This window comes from Staurois parvus, unplaced genomic scaffold (assembly GCF_062004578.1).
Source record: "Staurois parvus isolate SC_StPar_1 unplaced genomic scaffold, SC_StPar_1.0 ptg000255l, whole genome shotgun sequence".
In the NCBI taxonomy this organism is placed as follows: domain Eukaryota; kingdom Metazoa; phylum Chordata; class Amphibia; order Anura; family Ranidae; genus Staurois; species Staurois parvus.
The window spans coordinates 712,907-736,129 of NW_028318051.1; the positions used below are offsets into that span (position 1 = coordinate 712,907).

The following is a 23,223-nucleotide window of genomic DNA, read 5'->3' on the forward strand; positions in this document are numbered from 1 at the left end:
AATATATTTTAAATATATTTTAAAAATATTCTTCTCAAATATATTGCCATATATTTGAAATGCTACAATTTTGTCCATATTTAATATATTTCAAAATATATTTCAATTAAAAAAAAAAAAAAAAAATATATATATATATATATATATATATATATATAAATAATTAATGTTAGGCGGCACCAACTACCTTCAGGTGCAAGAGGCTGCAATGTGCATGTATGCTCCATTGTATGCCAACCTGTACCTGGGGGTGGGAGTACCATATTTGTGGTTATGAGGGCCTCACTATGTACCTGTAACTTTACATACATATTGGTGTAGCACAGATTCATTAATAATATCCTGTTCTTTTGGACAGGATCAGAGCAGAATTTTAAAGAATTTGTGGCCAAGTTAAATGTTAATATATTCAACCGCTCACAGACCACATCCCTTAGAGGTGCAGTGTCCGGATCATGTACCTATTACATGATCCAGCTCTTCCAGGTAGGGGGTGCAGGCGCGCATGCACCGCCCCAGCTGTGTTATAATTAGACACTGATTAGCCAATGATTGAGGGCTGGGACCAACTGACTGGCGAAGAGGCTGACAGGACAGAACTCTGTGTATGTAAACAATACAGAGCTTTGTCCTGTCACCGGGGATGTGCTGGTTTTTGTTTCCCTGCAAAGCAGGGAATGAAAAACGGCTCATCCCCTTGTAAAAGCATCACACTGTACACACACAAAGCACTGTTAAGTATACACTTAGCCCTTTGATTGCCAGTTCCCAACCAGTGTCATTAGTACAGTGTCAGTGGATATTATTAGAACTGATCACTGTATTAGTGTCAGTGGTTCCTACAAAGTGTCAGTTAGTGTCAGATTGATCACCGTACTATTAGTCCCACTATAAGCCATTGATCGCCACCATAACTGGTATAAAAAAAATAAGGATAGAAAAAATAAATAAAAAGTCCAGTATATATCCCATAATTTATAGATGCTATAACATTTGCTCAAACCAATCAAAATCCGCTTATTGGGATTTTTTGCCAAAAATATATAGCAGAATACATTTTGTATTAAATTTATGAAGACACTTGATTGTTTGTTTATTTTTTTTATTATTTAGCTATGTTTCATAGCAGAAAGTAAAAAATATTGAGGGGTTTTTTCAACATTGATGGTCATTTAAAGTGCAAAAAATAAAAGCCCCAGGGGCAATCAAATACCACCAAAAGAAAGCTCTATTTGTATGAAAACCATTACCTTATTTTTCATTCCATAAGACGCACTTTTATTCCCCAAAAAATGGGGGAAAATGTCTGTGCATCTTATGGAGCGAATATGGAGCAGTCACCGCCGCTGTGTTAGAATACCAGCTGCTTGGCTCTTCTGTGCAGCAGAATCTGCTCCTCAGTCCTACCCGTTCCTCGGTCCAGCGGTGTCGTCACCGTCTTCTCTCCCTGGCACTGGCATCTTTAGTGTGGGTACCCGGCTGTGACAGCTTGCGGCCTCACAGCGGGTGCCCACTGCGAATGCGCGAGAATCAATGTGCTTTGTGAATGGTCTGGCATTCTTCTGGGGTTTGGGGAGATGGGGAGGGAGGACAACTACGTCGAAGTGGGAGCGGGTACCTGTCATATTCAGGTACCTGCTCAGCCCCCTTCCGCTCCCCAAAGGTCTGCAGTCTCTGGTCATCTCCTGTACTATGTCTGGTCTCTGGTCATCTCCTGTACTATGTCCGCAGTCTCTGGTCATCTCCTGTACTATGTCCGCAGTCTCTGGTCATCTTCTGTACTATGTCTGCAGTCTCTGGTTATCTCCTGTATTATGTCTGCAGTCTCTGGTTATCTCATGTACTATGTCCGCAGTCTCTGGTCATCTCCTGTAGTATGTCTGCGGTCTCTGGTCATCTCCTGTACTATGTCCACAGTCTCTGGTCGTCTCCTGTAGTATGTCTGCAGGTTCTGGTCATCTCCTGTGCTATGTCCGCAGTCTCTGGTCATCTCCTGTAGTATGTCTGCAGTCTCTGGTCATCTCTAGTCTCTGGTCATCTCCTGTACTATGTCCGCAGTCTCTGGTCATCTCCTGTACTATGTCTGTAGTCTCTGGTAATCTCCTGTAGTATGTCCGCTGTCTCTGGTCATTTCCTGTACTATGTCTGCAGTCCATTGGTTCAGAATATTTTTTTTCTTGTTTCCTTCCTCTAAAACCTAGGTGCGTCTTATGGCCAGGTGCGTCTTATGGAGCGAAATATACGGTAACTAAATTTCATTTGAGTGCAGTGTTGAATGACCACATCAATTGTCAGTTAAAGTAACTCATTGCGGCATAGCAAAAAATGGCCTGGTCAGGAAGAGGGTAAAATCTTCCGAAGGGCAAGTGGTTAACCTTCGATTTGCTTTGAATTAGGATAGGGAATTCATTGACATTTTTATATTTCAAGTTCATAGGTGATGATGAAGGTAATCTGTTCCTAAAGCAACAGCAGACAATACAGACCTCTAGCTTCCATTCTAAAATTTTGATTAGGGGGATTCCCAGTATATGTTATGTATTTCAAGGAACTGTTCAAAGGATGAAGATTTCAAACTTGAGCGTAGGAAACTAAGATTACGATTTCTAGTGATAGGTTAAAAAAGGCATCTTAGAGTGGCATGTTGGAGGACAAAAATGACAAGGAGTCGACAAATAAAAAGGCCAACATACATACAGTACCTCCCTAGAGAAGCAAAATTATGCTAAATCTAAATTAACTACAACATTTTCCAGTTGAGCTAGTAGGTTGAGTGATATAATCTGGAGTCACTGGCATTGTTTCACAAAGGATCCAGTGTTGTCTGCAATACAGTAGTTTCCCCTAGTCAAAGATTCACTTTTAAAAGACAAAGCTTCTGAAAAGTCACCTTAGTGTCATATTGCTAGACAAAAAGGGAAATTATAGAGAACAGGACAGGACACGAATACATGCAATTCTTGCTCCGTTTGCCATTCTTGCTCCATTATGCCATAAAATGTAATAATATAGAACTGTCTAATAGAAGGTATTTGTTGATGACACATTTTATTAACTGTAATATAATAAACGTCCTCTATCTTCTAATATGTGAATGTCTAAAGTACACATCTCAGATTGTATTTCTGTCACGAGTTCAGGTGATTCAAGGTCCCCTGTTGCTAAACATATATTGAAACATCACAATGGTATTAAAACAGATGTGAATTTTTGGGCCCTGGAGCGAATGCATACAACTGATAGAAGAGGTGAGTTTGACAAAAACCTTCTACAAAGAGAAAACCATTTGATTTATTGGCTGAGAGATATGAGGTTTCCTGGTTTGTACAATGCTAAAAATGTAACATGTTCTTTTGGAGTAAAATAATTTGTTTATGGACATTTTTTAATAAATATTGACGAATTTAAGAATATTTTTAGAATTTTTTTTTCTTTGCATCTTTGCTTCACTCCAGTATTTCATCCAATCCTTAATAAAATATAGAGTAAATGTTGAGAGTGCTATGTGCGTGATAAATACAGACTGATATATAATTTAAGGAAAATATATATTTGTCATTTTGAAGTAGTTTTTGTGATTTAATTTTTGTTTAAAGTTAACTTTGTTTGTGAAAATTATCCCTGGCTCCTGGATGGCATGTTTGCAATTCAGCATTTTGTGCACTTCAGTGTACCCTTTGCAACTGATTATACAGTCTGAGAGTGGATGTCTTGGCTCCATGCTGGTTGGCATTAGGAATGAGTTTGTGGTCATGTATAGTTCGACCCAAACTTTATGTATTCACAATTCACAAAACTGGTAAACTAGATAGCCAGTTTCAGTAGAATGAACTCCCCCCACCTCCCTTTTTAAATTCCACTGAAGGCAAGGAGACCATGGATGGGACTTTGTATGTGCTATGCAGAAATCACACAAAAATGATTAAACAAACAATTTTTATTACATTAAAATAAAAACAGTAAGATACAAAACACCAATAAAACCAATAAATTCATGTATACTGTCTTGCAGTATTAAGGCATACAGGACCAAAGTGTTTCACGAAGGGTTCGCCTCTTCAGGATCCATGCCTTAATTGTATATATTATATTGTGAATTGTACATTCTCCAAGCACCAATTGTAGATCTAATTTTTCAGACATGAATGTTCTCTCAGTGACATATATTAAATAGCACTGGTCAACTCTATGGGGTCACCAACAGGGCTGAATCCAAAAAGCTCAAACTATATTGCCATATTCCTATACCCCATATGGATGCTCTCCTGTCCTATGTTAACTGCCTATATAAAACCACTTTCATGAAAGTCACATCCACGTCATCAAGAAAAGCACATTTCTGATTCCAATATGGCACCTGAGCAGCAACTTTACATGTTTACAATTCACAAAACTGGTAAACTAAATAGCCAGTTTGCCCGTCCACCAAACCAATGACTGCTGCATTTGGAAGTCATTATTTTATTGGCATTATTAGTACCACCACTAAGTAAATCACTTATTAATCTTTGACTGCAATGATGTTGGTGGCTACCTGTGTCCTGCAACTAAGTATTTGTTGTGGGCATCACTGATATCATTGGTTGCTAAGATGCTGGTGACTTATTCTAGATCTGATGTTGATTTAAGAGGGTATTCCACATATAACAAAGCATGGATTCTCACCCAAACTCCATACCAGAACTTTTTACAAGCATGCAGTCTGACTGACCAGAAAAGTGATGGGCAGGGAGCATGAGCCCCCCCACCCCCTTGAATTCACTAAACCACATGCCTTCAATATGGGGAAAGTACCCCCTTGTGGTGTGGTGAAGCTTGCTTTGTTCTCAGCCAGAGGCCTTGTTTTGTCTAGGGGATGCACAGGACATTTATGAGATCTTTCTGTCTGAAATTGATAAGATCCCCTAAATTTTGGAGAAATTTAAATCTTCCATTTTAAGTATTCATCACTGAATATATTTAGGATTGATTTTACATCTTTTAAAAAAAAGCATACTCACCTTCCCTCATAACTGATTTGCCTGGAAGGATATTATACTCGTAATAGTGTCTGGTTCTCCACACTTAATATAAATCAGACACCTCTAAGATATCTGGTGCAAAAAGGGACTGCTGGCTTTTTAGAAGTTTATAAGAACTATATACAGTTGTGCTCAAAGGTTTCAAGGAGTTGTGCCCAAACGTTTCAAGAAGTACATTACGATGATAGTTGAACAAAAATAAGCTTCATGATCGAGTTGCCAAAAAAGAAGCCTTTACCGTGCCAATACCACAAAAAAGACTGGTGAGGCATGGGCATAGTGTAACCAGGCTTTTATGTGGCATTGGTGCAGTAAAGGCTTCTTTCTGGAAACTCAACCATGCAGCACATTTTTGTTCAAAAATGGTCATATTGTACTCCTTGAAACAACCACATCATCTTTTTCCAGAGTGTGTATTTCTCCTGAGGTTACCTGTGGATTTTTTATTTGTATCCCAAACAATTCTTCTGTCAGTTGTGACTGCAATCTTTCTTGGTCTACCTGACCTTGGCTTTGTATCAAGAGATCCCTAAACTTTCTACATCTTAGTTATTGATTGAAGAATACTGGCTGGCATATTCTGTGAATATCTTTTCCATCTTTATAAAGTTCCATTACCTTGTAGGTCTTTTGAAAGTTCTTTTCTGCTCCCCGTGGCTCAGTATCTAGCCTGCTCAGTGCCTGTACGTGAGAGCTAACAAACTCACTGACTATTTATATACAGACACTAATTGAAATTTAAAAAGCCACAAATGTGGAATATTGACCTTTAATTGCCATTTTAACCCATGCGTGTCACCTTGTGCATCTGTACCAAGGCCAAACATTACAGGGTATGTAAACTTTTAGGTATGTAAACTTTCAGGGCCATTTGGGTGATTTCTGTTATCATTATTTTGTTATCATTATTTTTTTTAAAGGAGCCAGGCAATTATGTGATAATAAATGGCTTTATATGGTCACTATCCTTAAATAAAAGACAGTTTTTGGCATGATAAGTCATATTTTCAATATAAATGCCAACATTTCTGCCAGGGTATGCAAATGTTTGATCACCACTGTATCAGAAGAAATAAAAGCAATAATGAAAATACAAGCAATAGTAACCAACTTCTCAGTGTCTTTATGATGATAGTGAAGTAAAACAGTTCATCATGGGGAATGTTGATGAAGATAGGCATATAAATGCTAAAAAGTAATATTTGGCTTTGAATTATACTCATATGGGTGGTATTGGACGACAAACATGATCAGTTTCTGTCGATTTGGCAGTCTTGGCTCAACTACCAACCAGTCTCTAGATTTACAACCAGGCTAGTTCATTCATAACTAGTATTTCTGACATCTCCCATCATGGTCCATCCTGAAACAGACCTGCATCTGGCATCCCCCCATGGTAAGAAAAAAACCTTTCTTCTACTCTCCCCTCTCTTTACTTATCTTTTCTTGGTATTCCTTTTTGAGCCCCCTGGCTCTTTTTTCTTATAACTCATGAGAAGACCCTCTCTCTACCCCTTTTTTTGAGTTTTGACCTCAGCAGTCGCCCATTATCACCGGCACGCATACCCAGGTCTGATGTTTATGCTAAAACACCCAATTCCTATGTCTTTAAAACAATCTTCTTTTTCATCATCATTTTTCCTGATCAAAATACCAGGTGTGTTTGCCCAGCCATCGGGGAGCTGCATCCCATGCAAACTCAGCTATAAGACATAGTATAGGAGACCTTATCTCTATTGTAATGAACCACAATGACAACCCTTTTACCAAGCTACTATCGTCTGTGAGGTATGAACCAATCAACCAATCATAGTTGACATATACCATTCACTTATTTCCTTTGGGACACATCTGTGCGCTTTTATCCAGACCGTACTATCGTCTGTGACCCTGCATGGGTCAATGTTGTTTTCCTTTTTCTTTCTTTTAACCATTTGTCCACCTGAGGATTTACCCCCCTTCCTGACTAGGCCATGTTTTGTGTTACGGCGCTGCGTTACTTTAACTGACAATTGCGCGTTCATGCAACACTGCACCCAAATGAAATTTAAGCCCTTTTTTCCCACGAATTGAGCTTTCTTTAAGTGGTATTTGATCGTCTGCGCATTTTTTTTTTTTGCGCTATAAAAAAAAAAATCGACAATTTTGAGGAAAAAACAATATTTTTGACTTTTCACTATCAAACATGTCCAGTAAAAAAATTTAAAAAATCAAATTTCACCATAAATTTAGGCCAAAATGTATTCTGCTACATGTCTTTGCTAAAAAAAAATCCCAATGTTTGTAAATGAATTGGTTTACGTGAAAGTTATAGCATTTACAAATGGAGGTACTGGAATTTTTTTTTCGTGTTTTACTAGTAAGGGCGGCGATCAGTGACTTATAGCAGGACTGTGGGGGGCATTCTGACACTGGGGGAACTGACTTGGTGTCACTGACATCCCCAGTGACACCAATACAGTGATCAGTGCTAAAAAAAAAAGCACTGACACTGTACGAAGGGAACTGGGCAGGAAGGGGTTAACATGAGGGGCAATCAAAGGGATAACTGTGTGCTATGTGTTGTTTTGCTTGTGTCTGTGTCTGTGTGCTTCACTGTAATCAAACTGCTTTGCACAGCCATCCAAAGCAGTGTGCACGAGCTGAGAGGGAGGAGAACTTCATTGTTTACATACAGTTCTCCTCCCTGTCGGAGATGCTCAGCAATCACTGGGCGCTGGCGAGTAATCACCAGCCGATTGACAGCCACGGCTGCGAATGGTGGTGCATTTAGGGTGCATGCTCGCCTTGCAAGCACCCTCTACCCAAAAATGCAAAATCACTCATATACAGGGGCGGACTGACCATTTGGAAATGGTGTTTTCCACATGGTACAGTTCACAATTTCAGGACATAAAACATGTTATTTCTAGACATTTCCCTATCTTGTATAATGACAATAGTTATTGCCAGGGGCGGACTGACCATTTGGAAACTCGGGCACTGCCCGAGGGCCCGGGGTTAGTAGGGGGCCCCATGAGATGCCCCTGGTACCTTTTTCATACGCTTTTTTGAGTTTGGGCAAGGACACAGGGGCCCCATGATCCCCTATTGCCCGGGGCCCCATGAGTTGTCAGTCCGCCCCTGCTTATATATATGTGATTTTGCGCACCTGTGCTACCTTGTAGCAGTATATCTGCTATAGGGTGGTCGGGAAGCGGTTAAACTATAATGTACTCATTAGTCTCCATTCAAATTTAGGCGTTTCAAATTGCAGGCAGAAGCGCTGTGATTCTGCCAGCAGTTTGAAAACGTGCAGTGAAAATGTGAAAACGTACATTTGCATGTTCAGTGGCTTTCATTTCAATGGCAAATAAAAATGCAGGGCGTGTTTGCCATGATCGCGATGCATTTACCCACGTGACAAATGCGCAATGATCGCACAAACAAAATCGGGGGATGCAAGTCTCGTGACTTTGTTTGCGTGATCGTGGTGCATTTGCTGTGCATAAAAACATGATTGCAGCAAAAACACTCCACGTTTTCAGGTGGCCTTGAAATGAATGAACGTTTGACAACTCAACTCCATTTGGTCACAGCAGGCATTAAAATGTGATTTCCTATGCTTTGTGACATACAGTATATTGCTCATTAAATGAATAAAAGCAAATAAAGGCAAGACATCTCTTTTAAACTATTACACACAGTGACTTGGAACACATCAATTGTAAAACGCAGTCACTCTTTATAAGTTATTGCTTACAAATATGCTTTCCAGCGTTTGTTATTTATGGAATATTTGATGGCAACATACTGGGATTTGTAAATTATAGCAGATGCAGACATGCACTGTGTCAAATCTTATTGACAGATAGAATATGACTGGTGTTCATGTATTGTTGTTTAAGAAGATCTTTAGAAATCTAGATTGCACAATATCTGGAATTTTCTGGACAAATTATTTTCTGAATACAGGATTTTTACATATAATTGTAACCCAGGATTTGAAGATTGATGGATACAATAAAAATACTTATGTGTAAAAGCAGGACCATGGTGAACTTTTTAACTTTTAATGAGGGAGCTCTTTTTTTTTCTGTTCTGGATGTAATATTTGTATTTTTCCTGTTATTAAGTGTTCTTGCATGGCAAGGCCACTTACTGTTATCTCACATATATATTCTTATTATTATAGCCAAATTTACCACCCTAACTCCTCCCACAGTTTTTACACTACATAGACAGTAATATACCGAACGTGCGGATTGTTCCCGATTGGTGTGCTATTACTTTGTGGAACGTTTCGCCGAATGGTTCACGAAATATTGGCGGTTTTTTGGTGAAATTGGTCCCATAGGAATGAATGGCGGAATGTTCAAAACTAGAGTGGGAGCTGACAAAAGCTAGAGTGTGAGCTGAAAAATCAGGACATGATTTCTAATCTGCCATCACTCCCTCATTTGCAAGCCCACCTACACAAATATTATATCAAAAAGTTCAGCTATCCCTGCTGCCACTAAAAATGTCCACGGCTAAGCCATAGTCCTGATAGTTTTCACAATATGACCATTTTATTGCAACTCACGCTGCCCATTGACATTCATTAAAACTCCACTCTAGCCACCTCAGATTTGAAGGGCAATTTCTAAACTGCGACTGTGCCTTCATTTTTAATATTTCAGAGACATACTACGCATCAAAATGTAGGTGTCAGGGCTCCAGGTATGACCAGAGGTGTGTGGACTGACACAGGAACACGCAGGCTTCAGATATGATATAAACAATATAATTTATTAAGACTAACAATACAAAACGCAGTGCAAAACTAAACATAAACACAGTGCAAACAAACCAAACCAAACCACCCACCAATAACAATACATACAATACAAAGAGTAGTCAGGCAGGCCGGGTTAGTAGCAAATGGGCAAATGGAGTACCAGGAACAGGCGGGAGAGTGGTCGGGGTCACAAGCTGGGTTCAGTAACTCACAGGCAGCGCAGTACAGAGGGTCGGGCAGAGAATGGTCAGGGTCACAAGCCAGGGATAAAGCAGGAGAAGTCAGCAGAGGTCAGGATCAGGCAGGGTTGGCAACAAGTCAGACAGGAACAGGAATACAGGATACAAGGTACAGGGGCCCATGGAAAAACACACACCAAGGCCCTGAATGTGAGTCTGGCCATTCCTTAAATACAACCCCTGCAATCAGCTTCAGGTGTTTGGCTGATTGCAGGGGTGAGTCTCTGATTGCTGAGAGCACCCGCTGGCCAGCCCTGGTACTGCAGCCCACAAGGCAGGTGAATCCCACCATTATTGGCAAGTCCATTTCTGACAGTAGGTCTGAGTCTTGTGATTCTTACAAAATAAAGCTCTACGGTGTAGGATTGAAAATTTTTAAACTACAACCGTTTGAAGATGGCAACCGCCAGTGAAGTGAGCAAGTTGGAGCAGTTTGTTTTTAACCGCTCTTCTCTGTCCTTGCTGTAGAGTGAGTTGCCATAGGAACCCAGGTGTGTGAGCAGGCAGCAGAGTGACAAGCCACTCCACCCAGTTACTCCGCCAACTCCAGTTGTAGACTACTTGTGGAGGCAAGAACACTTTACACAATTTCCCCATAAATTGTAGCTTTTCTAGTTTATGATGGCATTCAATCATGTTACATTTCAACTTACCAATCCTTAGATGTCGTTACTGCATTAATTTTCTTTTTTTAAGATTTTATTCGTATTATTTTCAAGCAGTGATCCAACCAAAAACACACTGCCATGGAGGGGTAACAGAGGCAACCATGGATGGTAGAATTGACATAACATTGTCAGTCTCAGAATGAGGTAGTAGATGCACTAGCAGATTTAGATGGTCTTGACTAATAAATTAAAGCCAAACTCCAGCTAACATTTTTTTTTTACTTTTGGGAAAAAGGTTTTACATAACCAAAATAAAGCTGTCAATTATAATCACCCCTGTTAAATGGTTTGTCTCTATCTATCTAACTACCACATTTGCTGGACAGCTTGGTTTGTTCAGACAAAGAGATGGTCAGCACTCAGGATGGCATCCATAAAATTTGATCCTTTGTTGAAAAGACATGTACACGCTGATAAAACTGTCTACGCGTTTCGGATGTGAATCCTTAGCCATGACTTAGGATCAGTGCCCCAAATGGGTAGGCTGTTTTATCAGCGTGTAGATATCTATTCAATAAAGGATCAAGATTTTATAGATGTCGTCCTGAGTGCCAACCATTTCTTTGTCTAACCTTGGTATGCTGGTTGTGTGGGAAGCCTCAAGGTCTGAGCACCAGGCACAGTACGTATGAGGGGAAGGTAGCAGTGCACACACCTGTTCTTCAGCTTGGTTTGTTGAAGGAAGTTGATAAATAATAGACTTATTGGTCAGATTACCAGGTGCAAATTTTAAAAAGAATATAGTGAAAATATAAAACACAGCGCAAAATAATAATACAAACAATAAAATCAAATAATTAACTAAATAAATGTGTCACAAAATATAAATGAAAAAAATGTCCCAATCAAAAAAAATATATTTTTAAATAAATCCAAAAGAATGTCCAATTCCAATGTGCTCCTTAAATACCTTATTAAGTACCTGACAAAATCAAAATTTTATGTCTTTTTGGGAATGACATAAAGGTGTGAATTATTTACCATCATGTAAGTGCATAGCACATTTGATTTTAATAAATTAAATCATTTTTGCAGTATTACACTATTAGTTTTTTTCTTTCCTTATACCCATCGTTATGTGTGGGAAATCCCTCAGTTGAAGTTTGATCTAAAGCAGTGAGAACCATGATCAAGGAGGATATTTAATATCCACAAAGCTTGTTTGACTCTTAATGTTTAACCCCCCTGGCGGTATTCCCAAGTGTAGTTCGGGGTAAAATTTCAGTACCAAGAGCGGTAACCCCGAGCTACACTCGGGCTTACCCTGCGGCATTGCTCAGGGAGTCCCTGCAGCGCTTACCTTGTCCTTCGCTCCCGCGATGTGTCCCCTGCAGCGTCCCCGGCCATCTCCTCCGGCCGATGCCGGCATCCGGCTTCCATGTTCCGGTCCCTGTGATGTCGGGATGTACGGGCGGCAAATTTGACATTTTTAAAAAATGTAAATTTTTTAAAAATGATTATTATATAGTAAAACATTGCTGTTTCAATGCATTTCACATACATTTTGTCCCTACTGCTTTGTCCTGTGCCCTGCCTGCATTTTTACTGTTCTTTCTGCCTGGAAACTGAGAAAAGTCCATGGCGTCCAAAAAACGTCCCTTTATGTCAAAATCGGTTTTAGACCAGCTAGAGAACAGCGATAGTAAATCAGAACCACTTGCAGAATTGAGTGATAATGATTCGTGGGGAAATTCGTCATCAGACACTGAAAACGATTTTGCGACTTTACTCAGTGATGTGCGAATTTGCCTCTGTATTTCAAATTTCAGTGTTTTTGGTTTGATTATATTATTGAATTAAATATATTATTATTATTATATTATTATTTTTTATGATTATTTATTAAATTATAATTTATGATTTCGTGTTTCAAGTTTTATCATACCCGGAATGTTTAGTAGACTCTTGTTCGGACAGATTTCAGTGAGTTATTCCTAAAAATTACAGCCTACAATAAAAAACTACATATTTCCATGCAAAAAAATGGTACCGCTTTCAGCACAAAAAATCGGAAATAATCATACCGCCAGGGAGGTTAAGAGTCCAATACATCTGGTGAATGCAGTATGTGTTGGAAGTCACGGGTGGTGTGAACGCACTGAATTTTGCAAAACAGCACCGTTGAATATTTAATGAGCACATTGGAATTGGACATTCTTTTGTATTTATTTAAAATAATTTTTTTGGATTGGAGCATTTTTTTTCATTTTTTTATTTATATTTTGTGACACATTTATTTAGTTAATTATTTGATTTTATTGTTTGTATTATTATTTTTGTGCTGTTTTATATTTTCACTATATTCTTTTTAAAATTTGCACCTGGTGATCTGGCCAATAAGTCTATTATTTATCAACTTCCTTCAACAAACCAAGCTGAAGAACAGGTGTGTGCGCTGCTACCTTCCCCTCATACGTACTCCACCTGGTGCTCAGACCTCGAGGCTTCCCACACATCGAGCATACCAAGGTAAGACAAAGAAATGGTTGGCACTCAGGACGACATCCATAAAATCTTGATACTTTATTGAAAAGATAAGTTTTCTATTCTGTGTTTTATATTTTCACTATATTGTTTTTGTCAAAGAGCAGCAGCATTTGAATTTAGGATACACATATTTTTTTATATTAATATTTTTTGGCGTAGGGGTTGTTTTATTTATATAAATTTTAAAAAGAGCCTAAACAAAATAAACAAAAGCAGTCACCACATCTAAGGATTTGTAAGCTGCAATACATTTCTTTTTTGCTTTTGTGTTCAGATACATCTTAAGACCTTTGCTGTTATTGTTCTGTATACAGGTCTCTGTTGCTGTGTGTTTCCCACTCATTCACCTTCTCTATTTTTTTCTGGTAACCAGTGTTTTCAAGACAGAAGTAAGGAGAAATCCAAACTTTTTTAGTTGTTAGGATTTTTTTTCCAAGAGGGGATTTTCCCCCTATTTTGGGCAGATTTCTTCTCACTTCCTATTCTGTCTCTATGATTTGGAGTGAAGAGAAACCTCCGGATATCGTATGTACTCTCCAGCGCCTCAGGATGTGCACAGCCAAAAGGGAAGCCAAGGGTACCAGGACAGCGACAACCAAAGGAAATGCTTCGGGGTGCAGCCCTCCTCAGATGGGGAAATCAGCCACTGGAAAAAGAGAAAACAAGTGGCGCACACACCTAGTGCATTATCCAAGCTTTATTGTCGGAGTGAAAGAATAATAAAAACATACTCACAGACGAAGCATGTTCTAAAAAGCATAGAAAAATGACAATGGCCACAACGGCAGGCAAGGTGTTCTCACTGTCAGTGCGGTCAAATTTCTGACGCGTTTCGGGGACGAATCCCTTTCCTCAGGGCTGATGACCAACCTCTGATGCTGTTGTATGATGAATGGAAAGTAAGAGCCTTGCTGTTGATTCGTCTTTCACTCCTACAATAAACCTTGGATAATGCACTAGGTGTGTGCGCCACCTGTTTTCTCTCTACTCTGAAGGGAAACCTCCACTAATGGAACACATACAGCAAAAAGAAAACCCGGACAGGGGTTTTAAACAATTGCAACTTTATACAAAACAAAAAAGTTTGGTTATTGCTACTGTATACTTTCATGATTAGAATTTATTTTAATGTTAAGAATATTCTTTGCCTTTCAGCGGAAAGCCATTCCTAAAAAGAAAATACATCCACCCCCACCACCAAACTGTGTACCGCTTCAGTCCAGCTGCAAACCCCCAGCACATCCTTGTTGTGAGCCCTGCGCAATCTGTTACTGCCACATCTTCCAGACGGTCTGCTACTACAAGATGGGTTACCCGCACTGCTGATATGACATCATGGGCCCCTACACACATTGGAACACTATAAACAGAACTCCTTGGTAAAATGGATGCCCAGCAATATCTATGTACAAACTCAAACACCATTGTTGTAGCCTATGTCACACTTTAAAATTTGTTTTTTCAGTATTTATTATCAGAACAGGCAGAAACACCCCCACAAAGTTAGTTACTTTTCATTCGTGGCAGTAGGGGACCCGGTCTTCAATGCATATTGGGCAGCCAAATGAATAAATATGTTTAACAGCCAATCAAAAGGCTATTGTGTCACAACACACGTGATTTTTTTAAAACAATATGCATCAATGCAATTTTTAAATGGCCGCCATTTCCATCCATTTAGACATCCATATATTGACTCATGTATGAGTTAGTAGGTATATGTGAGCTAGTTATGGTCGGAGAAAGCAAAAAAAAGGCCTTTTTTCTTAAGCCTCGTACACACGATCAGAAAATTGTATGAGAAATACCACTTTCTAAGTGATCGTACGATAATCTGATCGTTAGTACACAGCTTTTTCGACAGCTTATCACGACAGTTCATCTGAAATTATCCGAAGGGACAAACATGAAAATTTTTCTCTTACAATTCCAGGTTTTCGTGTAATCAATATAGTTTTCATCCGAAAATATAATACAAATACAATACATTACATCACTTACGAAATTGTATTCTGTCGTACAAGAATTTTCGTAAGTTGACTAACCTCTCCATTTTCGATATGGAGACTAGTATGCAAAAAAAAAAATGGACGTTCATTCATCCGATATTCTCATTGAATGTACCAGGCTTAATCCAATACTCCACTTGCCTCATACCTTTTTATTTTTATTAAATGTGCCATTTTTAGGTAGATCATTTTTGTATTGGCTGCTGCAAGGGTGTAGGGAAAATTGATTCCACACATGTATTTCTACTGTGAGAGCAATAGGCTTTCTGACTAAATTTCCCAACTTGGCTAACAATCTTTCTCCTGGAAAAACTTCCCCAGAGGTTATCTAAAGCAATGAAAGGCACCAACAAATGAAGTGAGTCCACTGCCCATGTCTATGGGATTCTGAAGGCCAGTATTCTTTAATATGTTAGCTATTATATAGTAGCTTGCCGAGCAGAGCTTTTATTTAGGGGAGCTCATACAATAACAACCACAGGAATAATTATTGCCTGCTTTATAATCGTGGCAAACATATTTTGGCACTGATATATACTGCTTTATGTAAATTATGACCGTCAGTTGTGAGCTCAGCATTGATCCATATACTATAAATGATACCATGCTATGCACAATTAAAGTCCCAATGGCAAATGGCAATTGAGCAATTGAAAGTCAAGCTCACATTTTCAGCCACACCATTGCTGTTGGTCTTCTCTCCATTGAGTCTTACCAAATCTCTACAGCAAGCACATAGACGGTATTTGAATATTGACAAAAGATCTAAAATCTTCTAAAAAAGCCTCTCCAAATCAGCACCTCTGTACTCTGCAAAAGTGCATGTCAGGGCCAGATTTAAAGAAGGGCAAAAGGGGCAATTGCCCAGGGCCCCCCTGCCAGGGGAGGCTCAGACGTACTTTATAAAAACATGTAATAATTAAAAAATTCAATATTTAAAAAAAAAATAAAAAAATGCAGGAAGAAAGAATTTTGGTAAACATTGTAGTGTGATGCATAACTGTGATGTATGACTTGCCAGTTCCAATTACCTGTGTAATGTATTTTCTTATAGTCAAAAAATTGAGACAGTTTGTCTTCTTCGGAACCTAAGATTTTTTTTTTTAACAATTGCGATTTATCATTTATTGCAGCTCATATAATTTAATTTCTATGTTGAGGGGCCCCAAACTTGGAGTACCCTGAGTCCCCAAGGTTTAAATCCGGCACTGGCTAGGTTTTGGGGTGGAATAATTGCATTAGTTGCAAGGAGGTACTCAGGAGGTTACTGTAAAACCTTCTCCAGGAACCAGGCCTTTGTCAGCATGTGGGGGTCACCATGGTAAAATTTGGACAGGCAGCCATGTTGCTCAACTGACCCCATATTTCCATACAGCAGACAAGATGAAAAAAAAATGCTGACAGAATGGGAACACAAGGGGGCAAAGGGATGATGTCATCAGTGTTCTGCTACTCCTTCACTATCCAATAACAGGCCAGGGGTAAAGAGGTGACCAAGGTACATTGCTTAACTGCAGTACAGAAAAGTCAGGTGAATGGGCCTCTTGTGTCGTCTGGCAGGACTTTGGAAATCTTAGGACTGGATGGATAGGACTATAAATCCATTGGCAGATAGCACAGCTTTCTTATATGTATTTTAAATATATATGTAGCTGTTTGTCTGGAGTACAGCTTCAAGTAGTATAATAATACATTTTAAACATGTTCCTAGAGAGAACAAGGTTGGTATGCTTTGCTTACTGTGAAATATTTGTCTTACTTTTCTGTTTGGCTCAATTATCATCTGTTTGCTCTTCACCGTCGTCTGGAAGACATTTGTGTTCCGATATCACAAAACTATCAATTATATTTTTGTCTCATATCAAATTTATAATAAATATTTTCATACATATTTTGTTGTTGAATTTTTGTTGAATTTTTGTTGGAAAAAGCGATGTTACAATAGTAACTACAAAAATACCAGTCTTAACATTTAGCTGTTAGTACATTCATTTTTGATGAATTTCCTATTTCAGTGTAATCTAAAATAATTGTTCTTCCCTTTCCTGGTTGCAGAGATTCGGCAGGACATATCATCCCTATGCCACAATGCTGTGCCCTGTGGGACCAGTTAGCATGCCTAGGCATTGTCACCTGGAGGAGGGGCATGGGTATTCTTATACAAACAGACACTTTAAAATGGACCTTCACTCTCTCAAACAACATTGATTATTAATAAATAGATAGAAAAGTATATCATATTTACTTGGACTAGACATTTCAGTTACTTCCAGGCCCATGCAAATGATGTCATACATCCCAGGAGCCTTCAGGAGGGGAGGAGGGGATTTCTAAGCACATCCTCCTGCCTACATGCCTAAACTAAGGGCAGATGGATTCCATGAAGTAAATGCTGCATGGATAATCTGCCCTTACTCAAGAAGCCACAGCCAGAAATGCTGGGGGGTTTCTAAGTAATTTCTCAGCAAAATAAAGACATGGATGGATTGGTGAGTTTGCTTTGAATATCAAAAATGAATTAGGGCCCATTAACATGGAATTCATGCAACAGCTGTGCACTCCCATGCCAATAAAAGACTGTCCTGACATTTCTGCACCCTGTGTGAATGGGCCCTTAAATGTGTTTTTGGTTTTTGGTGCCCAAATGCAGTGTAGTTCTGCATTAAAGAAGTACAAAGGTAATTGGGGAAGATTTACTAAAACTGGTGTAGCTGTGCATAGTAATCAGCAGGGGCAGACTGACAACTCATGGGGCCCCCAGGCAATAGGGGATCATGAAGCCCCTGTGTCCTTGCCCAAACTCAAAAAAGCCTATGAAAAAGGTACCAGGGGCATCTCATGGGGCCCCCTACTGACCCCGGGCTCTCGGGCAGTGCCCGAGTTTCCAAATGGTCAGTCCGCCCCTGGTAACCTATCAGCTTCTAACTTCAGCTTGTTCAATTTTAAGTAACATTAAACCTTCACTTTAATTCAACAAACATGGTATGCAATGGTTTTGCACAGAGCAACGATGATCCTCCATTTTTGGTGTCCCCTGCCAGCACTCCAGGCTTCAGCCATTTTCCATGGAGGCACCAGTGTGGTATCTCTCCCAAGCCTCTCTGTCTGCATCTATTGACACAGAGCAGGTTACTCGGCCCCTGTCTCTTGCTCCCTCGTCACAGCATTTGATTGACAACAGTTGGAGCCAAATGCACCCGCTGCTGTCAATCTTCCCAGTAAGGAGGGAGACAATGGTGAGAGATGCTACTTTGCTGGATCGGATCAGGCTCAGGTAAAAATAAGAGGGGGGGGATCCTGCAGCACAGAAGGTTTTGTACCTTACCATACAATGCATTAAGGTTAAAAAACCTTAAGTCTTTAAAACCACTTTAAGTTTTGACAATAAAACCTGCAAACCTTCTACGCACAGCTGCACCAAATTATGTGTGCACCAATTTTAGCAAATCTCCCCTACTATTTTTGGTAGTTATAATAGGTGCAAACCAACAGGTTTTTTTTGTCTGGCTGACAGAGACAGTAGGAAATTCCTTTAAAGCCCATCCCCATCCAGTTCCATGCAACTGCGTATGAAGAACAATCATTTTATTTCACTATTATGCTGATATCACCAGAAGGTGGCACAACAGATGAAATTTGTCATTCCAGAAATATGATGGTTCCTGTGGAGGGGCCCTGAACAAAAAAAATGATTTTCAGTCTTTTGTAAAAAGACAGATGGCCACCACTGGGGACCAGAGCTAGACACTATGACTTGTATACTGTATGCCCCTGATGGCCAACCCCTTGGCACTTACTGTGCAGCCCACAGGGCCCCTACAGATGACATTCTGTGTTTTGGGGCTTGGTAAAATGCTATAAAGCCCTCTGCTTTTAAGCACTTTCAGAAACTGATTTAATTACTGAGTGTGCAGCTTCTTTATCTTTTATTTCCTGTGTATATTCCATTTCAAGTTGGGGCAATGACCACTTACCAAGGTTTCCTGTTTCAGGGTGGCTCCCTTTTCTTGAAGTGTCCTATGGAGCCATGCTTACATGCAAGGACTAGAAGTGTGTCTCCCTACACTGTGTGCATCAATATAAACACATAGACATATAGTCTAGAGTGGCAAAGCACACACCCCCATGCCTACCCTCCTCCAAGCCAACTGGCTGACTGAAGATTGCCCTTTCCACTATAATTCTTTCCTGTGAAGACTGGAAGTTCAGGAAGGCAGCACTGAGAAAGCTGAAGAATTTTACCAAACAGTTTCCTGGTGAATTTTTATTTTACTGTTCTCAATGCGTAAGATGAAAAATTCTGATGTTGTAATATTACTTTAAGCCAGTGTAGGAAAACTATTATTTAGAATGGCTTCTAGTAGGTAAATGGTTTGGTTTATTTCTTTCACTTCTCTACTTTCTTCTGTGCCTTCCATCCCTTTTCTCTTCTATTTTTCTAGAGGTGTGGCTAGAATTGTAACAGACCTGGGGCACCTTTTGGCACCCTAAACAGAGCAGCAATTCAGTGCATGTAGTGCACCACTACACACAGTGGGTGCGTCTGGATTGTGTTAACAGTGGGAGAAGCTTAAAGGGACATGGTTAAATAAAACAAAAGCCTTCTTGTGCACATAAAATGTGCTTTCACAGACATGTACAGACCTCAGCACAATCATTTAAAAAAAAAAATTCACTTACACATGGTTTTGCGTACACTGAAACAGACAGAGCTAATTCTTTGTCTAAGCCTACCTTAAAGAAGAACTTCACTCAAATAATCAGGGACTGCTTAGCAACCAGCAACTGTTGAGACAATCAACACTTTGGTCAGAACGTTGTAATGTACAATAAAGTGTATTAAGTGCAGGAGTGCGTAATGTACAATACAGTGTATATAGTACAGGAGTATGTAATGTACAATACAGTGTATATAGTGCAGAAGTATGTAATGTACAATACAGTGTATATAGTACAGGAGTGTGTAATGTACAATACAGTGTATATAGTACAGAAGTGTTTAATGTACAATACAGTGTATATAGTACAGAAGTGTTTAATGTACAATACAGTGTATATAGTACAGGAGTGTGTAATGTACAATACAGTGTATATAGTACAGGAGTGTGTAATGTACAATACAGTGTATATAGTACAGGAGTGTGTAATGTACAATACAGTGTATATAGTACAGAAGTGTTTAATGTACAATACAGTGTATATAGTGCAGGAGTATGTAATGTACAATACAATGTATATAGTACAGGAGTATGTAATGTACAATACAGTGTATATAGTACAGGAGTGTGTAATGTACAATACAGTGTATATAGTACAGAAGTGTTTAATGTACAATACAGTGTATATAGTACAGAAGTGTTTAATGTACAATACAGTGTATATAGTGCAGAAGTGTGTAATGTACAATACAGTGTATATAGTACAGGAGTGTGTAATGTACAATACAGTGTATATAGTACAGAAGTGTTTAATGTACAATACAGTGTATATAGTACAGAAGTGTTTAATGTACAATACAGTGTATATAGTACAGGAGTGTGTAATGTACAATACAGTGTATATAGTACAGGAGTGTGTAATGTACAATACAGTGTATATAGTACAGGAGTGTGTAATGTACAATACAGTGTATATAGTACAGAAGTGTTTAATGTACAATACAGTGTATATAGTGCAGGAGTATGTAATGTACAATACAATGTATATAGTACAGGAGTATGTAATGTACAATACAGTGTATATAGTACAGGAGTGTGTAATGTACAATACAGTGTATATAGTACAGAAGTGTTTAATGTACAATACAGTGTATATAGTACAGAAGTGTTTAATGTACAATACAGTGTATATAGTACAGGAGTGTGTAATGTACAATACAGTGTATATAGTACAGGAGTGTGTAATGTACAATACAGTGTATATAGTACAGGAGTGTGTAATGTACAATACAGTGTACTGTATATAGTGCAGAAGTATGTAATGTACAATACAGTGTATATAGTGTAGGAGTCTGTAAATCTAGCCATACACGGTTAGTTTAGTTGTCCACACACTAACAAATTTCTCAATCCACAGAAATGAAGAGGATGGAGGCATCACCCCCTTCCCCTGTGTTCTGACAGAGGCACTACACACTATAAGAATACACTGAGCAGTGGCTTCAGCTGATTGGCTCCAGCCACTGATCAATGAAAACATTTCCATCTATTTCATCATCTCTCTTAGACAGAAATTGATCAAAAGATCATATTCTGTCTGGTGAGGATGGCCACACAAATCGAAATTCATCTGGCTCCTGCTAATCTGGCTAAATTTTATTCAATGCATGGCCAACCTAAAACACACCATGCTGTGGTCAGTGGCAGATGTAGGAATACATCACATGCACAGAGCAGGGGTCAGGAATATGTAACAGAGTGCAGGGCTCAGAATACGTAACACACAGAGTGCAGGGGTCAGAATACGTGACACACAGAGCGCAGGGGTTTAGGAATATGTAACAGAGTACAGGCCTGAGGATACATGACACACAGAGTGCAGAGGTCAGAATACGTGACACACCTAGTGCAGAGGCCAGAATACGGGACACACAGAGTGCAGAGGTCAGAATACGTGACACACAGAGTGCAGAGGTCAGAATACGTGACACACAGAGTGCAGAGGCCAGAATACGGGACACACAGAGTGCAGAGGTCAGAATACGGGACACACAGAGTGCAGAGGTCAGAATACGGGACACACAGAGTGCAGAGGTCAGAATACGGGACACACAGAGTGCAGAGGTCAGAATACGTGACACACAGAGTGCAGGGGCCAGAATACGTGACACACAGAGTGCAGAGGTCAGAATACGTGACACACAGAGTGCAGAGGCCAGAATACGGGACACACAGAGTGCAGAGGTCAGAATACGGGACACACAGAGTGCAGAGGTCAGAATACGGGACACACAGAGTGCAGAGGTCAGAATACGGGACACACAGAGTGCAGAGGTCAGAATACGTGACACACAAAGTGCAGGGGCCAGAATACGTGACACACAGAGTGCAGGGGCCAGAATACGTGACACACAGAGTGCAGAGGTCAGAATACGAGACACACAGAGTGCAGAGGTCAGAATACGGGACACACAGAGTGCAGGGGCCAGAATACGTGACACACAGAGTGCAGAGGTCAGAATACGGGACACACAGAGTGCAGAGGTCAGAATACGGGACACACAGAGTGCAGAGGTCAGAATACATGACACACAGAGTGCAGAGGTCAGAATACGGGACACACAGAGTGCAGGGGCCAGAATACGTGACACACAGAGTGCAGAGGTCAGAATACGTGACACACAGAGTGCAGAGGTCAGAATACATGACACACAGAGTGCAGAGGTCAGAATACGGGACACACAGAGTGCAGGGGCCAGAATACGTGAAACACAGAGTGCAGGGGTCAGGAATATGTAACAGAGTGCAGGCCTCAGGATACATGACACACAGAGTGCAGGGGTCAGGAATATGTAATGCACTAAATAGGCTAAGTGGACACACAGGGTTCAGAGTCAGGAATAAACAGCCATAAACAAATGCCCCCAACTTTCCCCTTCCTAGCACAAATCTCTCCTTTCTAATTCCCCTCTCGCAGCACTAATCCTCTCCTTTCCATATCCCACCTCCCAGACCAAATCTCTCCCAAATTAACCTCCAGCACAAATCCTTTCCACTCAAAACCCCCTGTCTAGCACTAAACCTGTCCCACCTCCCAGAACAGATAGTCTCCCCCCCCCCACACACACACACACACACACATACAGTACACACACAGCCCCATTCAGCACAAATTCTCTTGTTCAGCAAACCTTCCCCCCGCACAAATTCTCTCACCACCAAATCCCACCACAAATGTCCTACCTCAAAATCCCCCCAGCACAAATTCTCTCCCTCACAAATCCTGCCTCACCAGCACAAGTCCTCTTCCCCCTCAGAAAAATCCCTCCCAAATCCCTTTCCCCCAGATCTAACCTCCCAACACAAATAATGATACCCTCAA

General features: G+C 39.9%; 1 protein-coding gene across 2 annotated transcripts in view; it reads left to right on the plus strand.

Moving 5' to 3' along the window:
- LOC149459509 (agouti-signaling protein-like) overlaps positions 1 to 17,074 on the plus strand; it is a 91,282-nt gene extending 74,208 nt beyond the window's left edge. The window contains exons 4-5 of one of the 2 annotated variants that reach the window (XM_089680988.1): positions 2,202 to 2,244; positions 14,330 to 14,462. In XM_089680988.1, coding sequence (XP_089537114.1) covers positions 2,202 to 2,244; positions 14,330 to 14,346 — 60 coding nt within the window. In that variant the 3' untranslated portion in view covers positions 14,347 to 14,462. Of the gene's footprint in view, positions 1 to 2,201; positions 2,245 to 14,329 lie in introns of both variants that reach the window. The other variant, XM_089680987.1, reaches the window with a different exon arrangement.
- The last annotated feature ends 6,149 nt before the right edge of the window (positions 17,075 to 23,223 follow it).